Raw genomic sequence first — 13821 nt, 5'->3', positions numbered from 1 at the left:
TTCTGTGTAGCAAAAAAATCAAGGGTCCACCCCCTCGGGGGGAGTCATGTGCTCTAGCTCATTCTACGAGAAATTTTATGTACAATAACAATGCACTTATGTAATTTTCCCATAGCAACGAAACCAATGTCATCAATACAACTTTATTTCAAAAATAGTGAAAATTGAGGGGGGCTGAGGGGCTCTGGAGAGGGGTAGATGAGTGTAGCAGAAAATCTGAGGTCATATTCGTGCTCAGCGGTATTGAATCATATGAAAACGATACCCTACTCATTGATAATAATTTTTCTCAAAATTCCCATTTCACCCCCCATCCCCCTACAATACATTATTCCAAGTTTTTCACCATGGCGCACCAAACCAAAAATTTCGAATATAGTATATGATGTCTGAGGGTCAAGAATACATCCAAAAAACGTGTTTCCAAAATTGTACCTCGCAATCTTGATTGTTAATAGGCATAAAAAAATGAAAAAAAAACACCATTTTGAGTGGTAAATATGGGGGGGAGAGGGTTGAAAATTTTTGTGGAGATACCTACCAAGGATATACATAACTTCCAGAAAAATTTTCAAAATCGGTTGAAATGGAGCTGAGAAAAGTGTTATTGAAATTTCAAAAAAGGGGGGTTCCCAAAAAGGGGAGGTGGTGTGGATCTAAAATTTTTCACGCGGTAGCTTCTCGATAGTACCCACTTTCCATGCTAGTATCAACCCGAACGCTCTCGGGGGGCCGTTTCACCCCTCCTATGCGCCGATAGTTTTTTTGTGTTTTTTAGACAACCCCTCTCATTTGAATGGTTCCAGCTCCGGCCCCCTTGGGGGTGGAAGGAAAGTTGCTATATAACTAGATCGGAAATTTGACGTAGATTCTTTTATCTAACCACATATTTTTCGCTAAAATGCAATGCGGGGGAGAAAATTGCAAAAAACTGGTTTGGGGGCTTAGATCCACAATAGGGGAGAACGCTCACCAGGGACGAGCGGGGACTCATCGGATTCGTGTTCAGCACATAAAAGTGGACCGGTATACCAATTTTAAGCTTTCTACCTCACGTTTCCCAATGACCCTTTTTTTTGTCCAATTTTCCTGGACTATGATGGATATTTTTCAATTTTTTATTGAGGTTTCAAGTAGGTAGGTCTACCTACCTAACTGAAAATTCAATTTATAGATAAATGATTGATAATGAACATTCTTCTTTAAAAAATTTGCAATGAGAAACACTGATTCACACACTGCAATCCAATAAATGCCACATTACAAACTTGTACAGTGATACACCAATCAATACTTGGAGGGCCTGAATCAAATATCTCCGTCGTGGCCATGTCGTTAAGCGTAGGTAGTTAGGAACATAGGGTTGCTGGTTCGAATCCCCGTTAATTAGGTAGGAAAATTTTCGTAGGAAAATCAGGTCTTAAAAAATTCTTTGTGATGAGGGGAATTCAGACGTGAAGAAATTCTCAAAATTGAGGGTACCTAACCCCACTCTTTTAATTTTTGAAAATAAAATTTTGACTTTAATGGGTGATTATTATTTTATTTAGTGGAATGCTAGCGTATAGCAAGCTGAAAAAGAAGCAACATGTTCTGCTAGCGTTTTTATCGCTCAAAAAAATCCGAAAACTGCACAAAACGCTAGCTTTCTGCTAGCTTTTTGCTAGCTGAGGCTCGCTTTCTTTTAACGAACACGCTAGCTTTTTGCTAGTGATTTTCTAGCGTGAAACACTAGCGAAAAAAAGCTAGCGGAGAGTCCCAAAATCACGCTAGTGCGCTAGCGCAATTGTAGCGTGATTAGCTAGCTATTATCTAGCATTTTTATCCAAATTTTTGTCAATTGGGTGGGTTTATAGGTACTGGGTGCAGAGGTACCAAAAAAGCTGGGTGCGAGTTCACGCCTTTACTACTAAGGTCTTCGATGAATTTGCTTCAAGTTTTTTGAATTTCTTTTTTTTGCGATCCATCCTAATGTAGGTACTACATAGATAGGTAATACCTAATACATCCGATGAAATTTATATCCATCGAGGAATTAATTTCAAAAAATGAGTGCTGATGATATCGAAAATTCCAACAAACTTTTCAATGATATGATTTCGATAAGTAGGTATTCTGCGTTATTCCATTAAAAACATGCTAATCAAATATTCGCTATCTGTAGTTAAGTTAAATGAAGAATGAACATTGAAATTATCGGCGATCTATACGATAAGATGCATGGCTCACTGGCAGATCCAAAGTTTTCACATTTCATCATTCGAAAAATTCGCATTTCATCGTTACAAAATTGTTGCTAGTGTTTCGATTTTCAAAGGAAAAAAAAATTAACAAAGTGTAATACCATGTCACTTTGGAAAGTATTTATTTTTTTGATTACCAGACTACATTTCCATCTTGTTGTTTCAAAACAACATGAAACCTACCAAAATGAATTAGGTAAGTTGGTCAATTTGCGCTAAAAAAGCTAAGAATAGTTTTTTCGAGATGTTTGAGCGATTATAGGTAAGAAATGAAAGTACCCATCACTATTCCTAATATAATTCGAGGTAGCATTCACAAGCTGAGAATTTCAGTTAAGGAAAAGGCACTGATTATCAAATTATTTTTGGACGATAGTGAAATGAAAACAGTTTCTATTATTTTCATACATCCTATGTACATACTAACAATTATTTATTTATTTCAGATCCAGATAAGCCTTTGTACATGGATCCAACGAATGATTTCGTTTTTAAGAAAATATTCGCCAATTGTACTACGTTGTCGCTGTTTATAAACTCTGCTTTAAATTCAAACGATTTAACAGTATGCCACTTGAACAATCCTCCCCAACAATATCAAGACGATAAACAAATCTATTACGACATTCACTGCAAAGCCAACGACAACTCAACAATTATTGTCGAGATGCAATTTTTGACGGACAAATTCTTTTTACAACGCAGCATATATTACACCTCCCATTCCATTGTGTCTCAATTGAAGACTTCGGGTGAAAAACGATTTGAAAAACTCTCACCAGTACACTTGATAGCAATATGTGATTTTAAAGTTTTTGAAAATGGAAAATCATACATAACCAGACACCAGATTACAAATATTGAGACCCATGAAACCTCCATTCCATATTTGCAGTTTGTATTCATTGAATTATGGAAGCTTAAATTCAACAAAATCAAATATCAGAAAGATGCCTCTCTGGTAGAGTTATTCGCTTATTTTTTTTCGTTTCAAATCAAAAATGACGAATACAAAGTTGGATTTAATCAGATGCTGAACGACAACAGTGTCATTAAAACGGCTGCGGAGTGTGCCCGAATGTCAGCGTGGACAGAAGATGAAAAAGAAAGATATGAAATATTTTCCAGGGAACAAGCTCGAATATACGGTATAGCAGTAGCTGCTGATGAAGAAGGCGAGAAAAGAGGGTTTGAAAAAGGGGAGAAAAGAGGGTTTGAAAAAGGGGCTCTCGAGGAACAAAAAAAGATGATAATAAACATGCAGCAACGTAATTTAAGCAGTGATATTATTCAAGATGTAACGGGATTAAACGCAACCCAAATCGCTGCTCTTCTAAATTAAGAAAAATATAATTTTTAGCAATTAAAAATTACCTATCTAATTGTAATTTCAATATTCATTGTGTGTTTTAACTTTTCAGTAGGTACCCTACCTACCTGTAGGAAGACTGGCGGATGAAATTGAGATTTTCTTAGGCATTTATCTATCAAAAACTTGATGTGTAAATTTTGATGAAAAATCGTGAAAAAATATCACATTTGAAAAACAATTAATTTAGAAATCAAAATTTTTTAAATTTTACAATTTGAAAAAATAACTGCAAGAGAACGGAGGAATTACAACAACTGAAACCAGAGTAGTCAACTCGAAAATAAGAAAATGAGCCCCAAATGCTCGAATTTATTCTTCTATAGAAAAACTATTCAAGAATACTTATGTTGGCGAGAAACGCATAAAAAATGGAGACCTGCATGAGTAATTTTGGAACAAATATATCTTCACATATGTACCTAATGAATAGTTCAAAGGGACAATAAAATCACAATCGGAACAAAATTAATGCTGTTAAACATGAAACTCATGTTGGAGTTTCTGGTCTCGGAAAAGGCTCAAGAATTGCGAGTTGGATTTTTTTTGTTGGAAATTGGAAATAAAAAAATTTGCCAAAGGCTCTAGAATTTTTCGAAAACCATCACCAATCGATTTGCATTAAAAAATCATCAAAAAGTACCTACGTAAATACGAGTATAAAAATTAAACTATAAAAAAACTGCATCGCCATGTTAAAATTATAGATTACTAGCAATTAAATTTAATTATTACTTACGAATACATGTTGCAATTATCATCTACTTGTTTGCTAACACCATTAAGCACATTTCACCGGTATTTTTTCTCATCGCTCGTCTCACTCGTACTTATTGCTGAGTTCAATTTGCTCAACATACTATATCACCAAATCACGGATTCCAAATAAGCATCCGAACTCGAGGAATACTCATCACTTTATGTTCGCGAATTCGCGTAATAGATACTCGTATAAAATTTTATGTGTACGATAGTAAAAGACGTAAATCAAAAATTCTGCATTCGTAGTTATTTCACGTCCAAGTACAATTTTATTTGTGTGTCTGTGTATATACTCATGCATTATCTGACCGCAACACTATAGACTGCCACTTCCCATCTCTAGTAGGTATTATCCGGAATTCCCGGTAGGTATGAGTAGTAGGTACACAGAGGTATTATAAATTTGATGTTATTATAATGTATAGGTACTTATAGATATATCAACATTGAACTTGCGTTGTTTTTTCTTGTCATTCTTTGTGAAAATTTCTTTTTTTTTTTGCTTCGTCAAGTTGGTGAATGAAAATTTATGCCATCTTTCATTTCGTTTTATAGGTATAGGTATCGGTGTTGCGAGTGGGTATGTTTTGCGGTTTTCGCGATGTAAAATGTATGAAGTATAAAATGTTTGTGGTTTCAAAACCTCTTATGATCGATGCCAAAAATTTAAATGTGATTTATTTATAAGTTGTCTGAATGGAGGCATTTACAAATTTCAACTTTCAATCATTCGCCTCGTGATCGATCTTTCGAAGAGAACTCGCTGCGAAAACTTCGACTGTTGCGATGAGATTAATAAAGACTTTTTTTTTTAATGTTCGGATCTCCCTTTTTTGAAAATAAATTTGTTATTTTTAAAAGACGAACCTCTCGAGGTGCCCGCTTCCGATTTAAAAGATACCGTGACTTTTTAGACAGAGCAATGAGCATGGTCTGAATAAACCCCACAACCAAAATTTCAGCTGTCCAAGTGAATCATTTCGAAATTTACGTGGCACTTATTCGTATATGACGCTGATTCTCGTCATGTTGACTTTTTTAGTAGACTTTCTGACATTAGGTCAGGTTTTCGAAAAACTTGAAGAAAATCAATCGAATTCTGAAAATTTAGGAAAAAAATTCAATGATTTTTTGACATGTCACATTTTTTTATTGAAAAATGTTAATCAATTCTTAACATTATATCAGATAGGTAATTGAAAACTTGGAAAAAATTTTCACATATCGCACAAACAGGTCAGTAACATTAACTAGGAGGTCAGTCAGGAATACAGACGACCTTGTAAACCTAGACAGATAGTTCAGTGACCCTGAGATGCCCTGAGATGCCAGACATAAGGGTCAATGACCTCAAATGACCAAACAGATGACTTCGGGAAGCTGTAAATATTGACGGTCAAATACCTTAAATAGCCAGACAGGCAACCTTGAGAGACCAGAGTAACAGGTCAATGACCTTGGAAATATGTTCAGGCTGACATACGATCTTGAGAGGCCAGATATAGAGGTCAATGACCTTAAGAAAGCAGACATGTGAACCACCTTAGAATGTATTAGTAACAGGTCAATGACATTGAAAGGTCAACCAGCCGGGTCAATGACCTTGATGAACCCCACTGATGACCTTGAAAAGCAGTACTGACGCGCCAATAATTTTGAGAGGCCAGACAGACAGACAGACAAACGAATTTGGGAAGCTGTACTGATCGGGCAATGACCTTAAAGAGGACAAACAGGTAGACAAACCACCTATCTGAGAGGCTATACATACGAATCAATTACCGGTCAGTGACCTTGAGGGGCACAGCATTAGGGTCAATGACCTCAAGTGGTCAAACAGATAACTTTGGGAAGCTGTAATAATACTGATGGTCAAATACCTTGAATGGTCGAATATGCACCCTTGAGAGGTTGGACTGGCAGATCAATGACCTTGGAAATATGTTCAGGCTGACAGACGACCTTGAGTGGTCAGATATATAGGTCAATGACCTTAAGAAATCGGACATGTATATTTGTGGACCACCTTGGAATGCCTTAGTGACAGGTCAATGACCTTGAGAGGCCAGACAACCGGGTCAATGACCTGGGGAGCTCCACTGATGACCTTTACTGACGCGTCAATAAATTTGAGAAGCCAGACAGATAGACATACGAATTTGGGAAGCTGTACTGACGGGTCAAAGGCCCTAAGAGGCCGAACAGATTGACAGACCACCTTGAGAGGCTATACATATGGATTAATGACCAGTCATTGACCTTGAGAGGCATGTTATTAGGGTCAATGACCTCAAGTGGTCAAACAGATGACTTTGGGAAGCTATAATAATACTGATGGTCAAATACCTTGGATGGTCAGATATACACCCTTGAGAGGTAGGACTGGCAGGTCAATGACCTTGGAAATATGATCAGGCTGATAGACGACCTTGAGAGGTCAGATATAGATATAGGTCATTACCTTAAGAAAATTAGCCATGTATAGTTATGGACCACCTTGGAATGCCTTAGTGACAGGTCATTGACCTTGAGATGCCACACAACCGGATCAATGACCTGGGGAGCCCCACTGATGACCTTGGAAAGCCGTACTGACCCGTCCATAAATTTGGGAGGCCAGACAGATAGACAGACGAATTTGGGAATCTGTACTAACGGGTCAACGACCTCAAGAGGCCGACCAGGCAGACACCTTAAGAGGCTATACATACGGGTTAATGACCTTAATAAGGCAGACAGACGACCTTGAAAGACGAAGCAGCAGGTCAATACTGACCTTATAAGGTGCCAGACAGAAGACTTCTAATCAGTATCAGCGGACCAATGAGCTTCAGAGACTGAAAAAACCGGAAAACAACCTTACAAAACCAGTCAGACAGGTCAATGACCTCAAGTAGCCAGACAGACAGATAGACGACCTTGAAATGCCATGATAGTGACAGGTCAATGAACTTGGGAAGCCAGCCAGGGAGTTATACGACCATGGAAACCATACTGACAGGTGAATGACCTTAATAGGCTAGACAGGAACATAGTCGAAGATGGGTCAATGACCTTAAGAAAAATATATATTTCAGACTTTTTCAAATTTCTTCCAACTTTACAGAGCTCGAGCTCGTAAGAAATCGTGATTTTATAAAGAGTTCTCAAAATTAGACCTGACTTTTAAAAACTGAAAAAAATCAGCAAGCTCTCATTTTTAATGGTATGTTAGGGTTTATAGCTTTTTGTCTGACTTGAAAAAGGGAGGGGGGAATTTCGGTCGGTCATTTCTACAGCGCTGATGAGTAAGTGGATAGAGAGAGTGGGTTCAGAGAGGCTGGATTTGAATCATGGATATTTTTTTTGCATAAAAATCGATGATCAATTTTTTCGTATCTTTAGTCCAACATAACGAGAACATTTTTCGATTTTCAAGTTTTCATGAATTGGATAAAATGTTATAATATTTTAGCAGGTTTGTACTTAGTTATCGGAATCCATGAAATTCATTCTAAAATTTTTCAGTCTTTGACATAATTTTGCAAATTTTTTCTTTTTTTCTAAGCTTTTAAAAGTCAAATTGAATATACTGAAAATTTACAGTAAATCACGTGGTTTTATTGGTAATTTATAATTGAATAGGTACAAGAGTTTCTCAGAATTTTACGTTAAATTATTTACTCGGTATTACCAGGAATTCATAGAAGGTAAATCACAAATTGATTGCATGCCAGGTTTGTAAATTTGCATAAATTATATTATCAATACAAAATAGATAGGTAAGGTAGCCTATTACACAAATACATACCACATACGTAAATTAAATATACACATACCTGGACTTAAAATTAATAATCATAACAACAGCTTGAAAAATAGGATGTTGAGCCGAAAAATCTTAGTAGGTACCTAAGTATTTCCCATGCCAAAACAAATTAATTTTCTGTTCAACTGCTAAAACTGCTTCATAGTTTTATGGGAAGCTTCTTATAACTACGTCATTAGTACATTGATTGATTGTGTTCGCATTGCAAGAAGCGAACGTATTTTGGTACATAAGTGGAGAAGGCTCTTGGCACTTAATTAATACTTTGAAAGTATTCCTAAACTTATTGCTCATATTATAGTAGACTAAGAAATAAGTACAAGAGCAGAAATTATTCACAGTGTTGAATATCTCTGACAAATTATAATAATATTTGTAATAAAACTCGGTACCGTAAATCGCCGTCAGTGAACAGAATATCCCATGGGGTAACTCTCCCGTCACAAAGAGGCCTAAAACGATCAGTAACATTTTAGTAATCTGAATTGTTTGTTTTCTTTTTCTGGTAAATCTTCGATTTGATTCGTTGGAAAGTGTGCTCGTGTTTCTGGTCAGTTGTTCGTGTCGAAGTTTTGCTTGATGCAAGGCTAGAATCAGTCTGAAAAATTGAATATTGTGATGAGTGAATAATTTTTTTGAACGTATTAATTTTTATGAGATGATTTTGATCTATCATCGAGGGTAATTTTGTTTTGAGAGTTTTTTTTTTGAAAGATGTGATCAATGGTTAATTGATCGAGCGTCACTCTAAAATCATCTACCTAATGAAGAGTACAAATGCAGACTTATATTTTGTGTTAGAAATCGTTTGAATTCATTCAACGTGCCAAATGGATCTGAAATAAATCGGTTTGAATAAAATTATAGACACTTACTTACCTACAACTGATTGTCGTCAGTGCAACTGATGGAAGTGTTTTCAACAAAATGCCATAAAACAAAAAAGTAGCTTTAAACGTCAAATCATCTTCTCTATCCATAATCCGAAGTTGATGAATCGTTATATTTGTTCCATTGCGGCAAATTGACTCTTTTGCAACACTTGTACCCAAAAAGGCTGGTATGGAGGCCAGTATACCCAGAATGTAGCATACAACGATGATAATCCGTGTATTCCGCGTATTGCACCAGCTGCGTTCCCTCAACGGATGAATGATGCCAATATACCTCCAAACCCCTAGCATTACTACGAGCAACGATGATATATGAGTGAATGTGGCTGTCAAATGCCAAGAATAAAATGAACACTGTTCCCAGTTTTCTGTTCTGTGCTCCACAATTGTCTTAATAGTTATGTTATAATTGGCTCGAATCAATTCTTGCCAAGAATGTGGTATGTATGCCACAGCTGTGAGCACATCGGTGGCTGCTAAATGTGCAATTATTGTGTGCATTGGAGAAGTCATGTGTTTTTGAGAGTATACCATCATCACTGATAAGTTGAAAAAAGTCCCAATGACGCTGAACACAATGTTCGCGTATCCGAATAGATATAGGTGGCCTCGGGAATGATAATCAGTCGTGTTGATGGAGCAATTATTATTCATTTTCCTGCTTGGATTCAGTATCCCGGTTGAAAAATGAAAAACGAACCAATTCTGAGATTCGAGCTCGAACTGAAAATCTTCATGGTTTTCAAACTGTAGAAATACTGAAAAAAAAAAGAGGTAGATTATTAGTTTCGCAATGTCAATCCCTTGTGACTCGAATTTGAGATTTTAAAAATGTTCTGATTGATTCACACGCTAATATTATACCATATGGATTAGGTATCTGATATCGCAGCTCACTTCATCAGTTTGAATCGAGTGATTTGCTTATTTTCAATAGCTAGATTTTACGATTAGGGTGGAGCAAGTTTCAAAACAACTCAATGGTGCTGTGAATTCCTGAAGCGTTTAATAAACCCTATCCCGAGTTTACAATTTTGAGATCAAAAGTTACAAAAAATATATTGGATTTAGTCAAAATTGAAAAAAAAAAACATTGTTGACAAATAATTTTATAAACTTATTTTTTTTTAAATTACAATTTTTTTAAACGGGCAATTTTTATGAATGAGGGAGTAAGAAATCGAGGGGAGGAGGGAAGGTCAAATAGAGGCTTCTGAAATCATATAATTACCTCGAATGGTTGATTCTGGTCAGAAAGAGGACACTCAGGGTCCGAATCCTGAGCACGAATGGATGCTCGCGAGTTCAACAACGACAAATAAACCAAACTTTATAAATTAACAGTAATTGAGGAGGTGGATAGCAAAACGCAATAACTCCATTTTTGGTTTTTTTGGGAAATTAGGAAAAATTGTCAGGAGGGGAAGGGTGGGGGGTCGAGTTCCGAAATTGGTGTCAAATGAAAGGGGAAGGTGCCACAAATAAAATTTCCACTCAATTTCGAAATTTCGGTCACCTGGGTAAGCACAGTGAGGAAAAGAAAAAAAAGTTATTGCGTTTTGAACGCAAAATTTTTTTTTTGGTGTTTTTCTGCAAAAAAACGTATTTTTTATTTGAAAAAATTGATGTTTAATCGAGAATTTTCGATAAAAAACAATTAAAAAACTGGAATGTGAAATTCAAACAATTCCTGTGTGTGATATGGCATTCAGAGAGTGGCAACGAAAGCACCATTTTTTTAAGTAACTCCTACCCAACGATTTTCAGTACCCACCCGATGAAAAAAAACAGTGTTACCACATCTGCGCAACTGAAATGTATAAAAAGTAGTGGAGTTATTGCGTTTTGCAAACAAAATCTCATTTTTCAATGCATTTAGCTCTAAAATCAGACTTGTTTTCCTCGATTGCGCTATGATATTCAACTGATGGACAAAATCTGACACCGGGAATGGATTCCCCGTTGAATTTTACATAAGGATAGATATCAAACTCAATTTTCGTAATTTTGGAGTTATTGCGTTTTGCTATCCACCTCCTCAATTTACCTACTAAACTTGAAAAAAAAATTCAGAAATTTTCTTACCAAAAAAATTCCAGAAATCACTCAAAAATTACCAGATAATACACAAAAAATTTCCAGAAATTATCCAAAAATTACTGGTGATTCGATATAAAATACACAAAAATTTCCAGTAATTTACCAGAAAATGCAAATGACTTGTAATTCACCAGCGATTACCAGTTATTTGACAGAAATTACGAGTGTTCACCCAAAAATGACCAGAAATTACCAAAAATTGCTAGAAATCCACTAGAAATTTCCCAAAATTACCAACAATTTACCAAAAAACAAAGAAATTAGTTGTAATTTACCAAAACTTATAAAAAAATTTACTAGAAATTGTCAGAAATAATACAAAAAATTTCCACTTTCTAGAAATCATTCAACAATTACAAGTAATTCAGCAGAAATTACCCAAAAATTACCAGTACCTAGGTAATTTACCATTATAAGATTGAAACGAGTTGTAATTTATCATAATTTACCAGTAATTTGATGAAAATTACCACCGTTTCCTCAAAAATGAGTAGAAGTTACCCAAAAATGATTAGTCATTCACCAAAAACTACCCAAAAATGACCAGAGATAACAGAAAAATTCCCACATTGCAGAAATCATTAAAAAATTACTGGTGTCTCAGCAGAAATTACCAAAAAATTACCAGTAATTTACCATAAAATTGAAATGACTAGTAAATTTACCTTAACTTGATGGAAATTACTACTGTTTCTTCAAAAATGACTATGAAGCTACCCAAAAATGATTATTAATTCACTAGAACGTACCCAAAAATTACCAGCAACTTACCAAAAATTACTAGTAATTTACCAGAAATTACCAGTAATTTACCAGAATTTAAAAATTATCAGTAATTTACCAGAAATTTTAAATTACTATACTTACTGGTAATTTTCCAGAAATAATCAGTACCTAATTCACATAGCAGAAGTTGTCAGTAATATACCAAAAATTGACAGTAATTCATCAAAAAATTACCAGAAATTACCAGAAATGTACTAAAAATTACCAAAAATTTACCAGAATTTAGAAATTACCCATAATTTTAATTTATTAATAATTTACCCGAAATTAACCAAAAATTACCAGTAGTTTCTTAATAATTACCAAAAATTACCAGAAATTACCAGTAGTTTACCAAAAATTAGCTGAATGTTACCAGATTTTTAAAATTATCAGTAATTTCAATTTACCGATAATTAACCGTAAATTTGACTAAAATTAACAGTAATTTATCAATATGTAATTACCAGAAAATTACTAAGAATTGCCAGAAATTTACCCAAAATTACCAGAAATTTACTAAAAAAATACCAGTAGTTTACTTACCAGAGAAGTTACCATGAATTTACCAGAATTTAGAAATTGTCAGTAATTTACCAATAATTTACCATGAATTCAATTACCAGAAAATTTCCAAAAATTACCAGAAATTACCTGAAAATAACTGGAAATTACTGATATTTTACCCAAAATTGGTAAATTATCTGTAATTAACCAAATTACCTGTAATTTACCACAAATTACCTGTAATTTACCAGAAATTACCTGTAATTTACCAGAAATTACCTGTAATTTACCAGAAATTACCTGTCATTTACCAAAAATTACCTGTAATTTACAAAAAATTACCTGTAACTTACTAAAAATTACCGGTAATTTACCAGGAATTACTCTAACTTACCAGAAAATACAGGTAATTTACCAGAAATTACCGGTAATTTACCAGGAATTACCCTACTTTACCAGAAAATACCCGTAATTTACCAGAAATTATCTGTAATTTGCCAAAAACCGCCCGTAATGTACCAGAAATCGATTGTAATTTACTAGAAATTATCTGTAATTTACCAGAAATCATCTCTAGGCTCTAATTTATCAGAAATTACCAGTAATTTACAAGGAGAAGTTCACCTCATCTTTACAGTCTACGTATCTCGAGATCCCGATAGCCTCAAGTAAATTTCTTGTAGATACCAACTTATTGCGATTTTTTAGTCCAAATAATCCTAGTCATGAAATAATCGAGGCGATAAAATTTTGAAATTCGGTAGGTATTCAAGACGTGATCTAGAAAATTTAAAAATTGGTTCGAAGAACAGAAAAAAATCAGATATGTACATAGGAAGATTTCTCTAAAGGCGATCTTCCTTTTTTTGAATTTTGTTGCTGTAGAATCAATCTAAAAAGAGAATATCTCGGAAAAATTCTGAATTTATTCGAATGTAAGTTTACTAGTCAGAAATATATTCTGAAAAATGAATCTCAATAATATTGTACTTACTTAATTAGGTAGGTACCTACGTTTGCTGGGTGTACCTAAAGTTCATTCGATCTCATGTTTTCGCTGATTTATTCCAGAAACATTATTGAAATATTGTTCTTCAACTTCAAGTTCAAATTTTCAAAATAGGTACGTATTCTCATAATTTAATTTCTAAAAAATAGCATATAACTTTGTTGGTCACTTGTAAATTACACGGACACAGGAAGGCGACTAACAAAAAAATGTCAAATTTGGTGATTAGATGAACTGCATGGAAGTTGAGTATCTGATTGTACGGTTACAAATTATCGCTTATATGGGTAGCGATCTTTTCAAATATGTGATGACTGATGAAGCATTTATCTAAATTTGACGTTTGTGATGTACCTATCTACTTT

At 34.7% G+C, this 13821-nt stretch overlaps 3 protein-coding genes across 4 annotated transcripts in view; 1 reads left to right on the top strand and 2 right to left on the bottom strand.

Moving 5' to 3' along the window:
• The window catches only part of LOC135837778 (G-protein coupled receptor dmsr-1-like), a 46162-nt gene extending 41571 nt beyond the window's left edge, over window positions 1-4591 (bottom strand). Inside the window, exon 1 of one of the 2 annotated variants that reach the window (XM_065353167.1) lies at window positions 4352-4591. In XM_065353167.1, the coding sequence (XP_065209239.1) occupies window positions 4352-4359 (8 nt within the window). In that variant the 5' untranslated portion in view covers window positions 4360-4591. The remainder of the gene's footprint in view (window positions 1-4351) is intronic. The other variant, XM_065353165.1, reaches the window with a different exon arrangement.
• Window positions 2233-3631, top strand: LOC135837780 (uncharacterized). Its single transcript, XM_065353168.1, has 2 exons — window positions 2233-2439; window positions 2690-3631. Exons 1-2 carry the CDS (start codon window positions 2346-2348, stop codon window positions 3583-3585), a joined length of 990 nt encoding a protein of 329 aa, XP_065209240.1. The 5' UTR covers window positions 2233-2345; the 3' UTR covers window positions 3586-3631.
• A 3428-nt stretch (window positions 4592-8019) lies between the features above and the next one.
• Window positions 8020-13696, bottom strand: LOC135837775 (sex peptide receptor-related protein 2-like). The gene is made up of 3 exons (XM_065353162.1): window positions 13442-13696; window positions 9062-9833; window positions 8020-8780 (listed from the first exon to the last, which is right to left on the bottom strand). Exons 2-3 carry the CDS (start codon window positions 9727-9729, stop codon window positions 8330-8332), a joined length of 1119 nt encoding a protein of 372 aa, XP_065209234.1. The 5' UTR covers window positions 9730-9833; window positions 13442-13696; the 3' UTR covers window positions 8020-8329.
• Between the last annotated feature and the right edge of the window lie 125 nt (window positions 13697-13821).

Source organism: Planococcus citri, chromosome 2, assembly GCF_950023065.1.
Source record: "Planococcus citri chromosome 2, ihPlaCitr1.1, whole genome shotgun sequence".
NCBI lineage: Eukaryota > Metazoa > Arthropoda > Insecta > Hemiptera > Pseudococcidae > Planococcus > Planococcus citri.
This window is presented reverse-complemented; position numbering and strand designations above follow the sequence as displayed.

Bases quoted from the DNA above. Each gene is read 5' to 3' on its own strand.
- LOC135837780 (XM_065353168.1), top strand. From the start codon at position 2,346: ATGTCACTTTGGAAAGTATTTATTTTTTTGATTACCAGACTACATTTC. The intron at 2,440-2,689 runs GTAAGTTGGTCA...TATTTATTTCAG, and splicing joins AACCTACCAAAATGAATTAG to ATCCAGATAAGCCTTTGTAC.
- LOC135837775 (XM_065353162.1), bottom strand. From the start codon at position 9,729: ATGAATAATAATTGCTCCATCAACACGACTGATTATCATTCCCGAGGC. The intron at 8,781-9,061 runs GTAAGTAAGTGT...TCAATTTTTCAG, and splicing joins CTGACGACAATCAGTTGTAG to ACTGATTCTAGCCTTGCATC.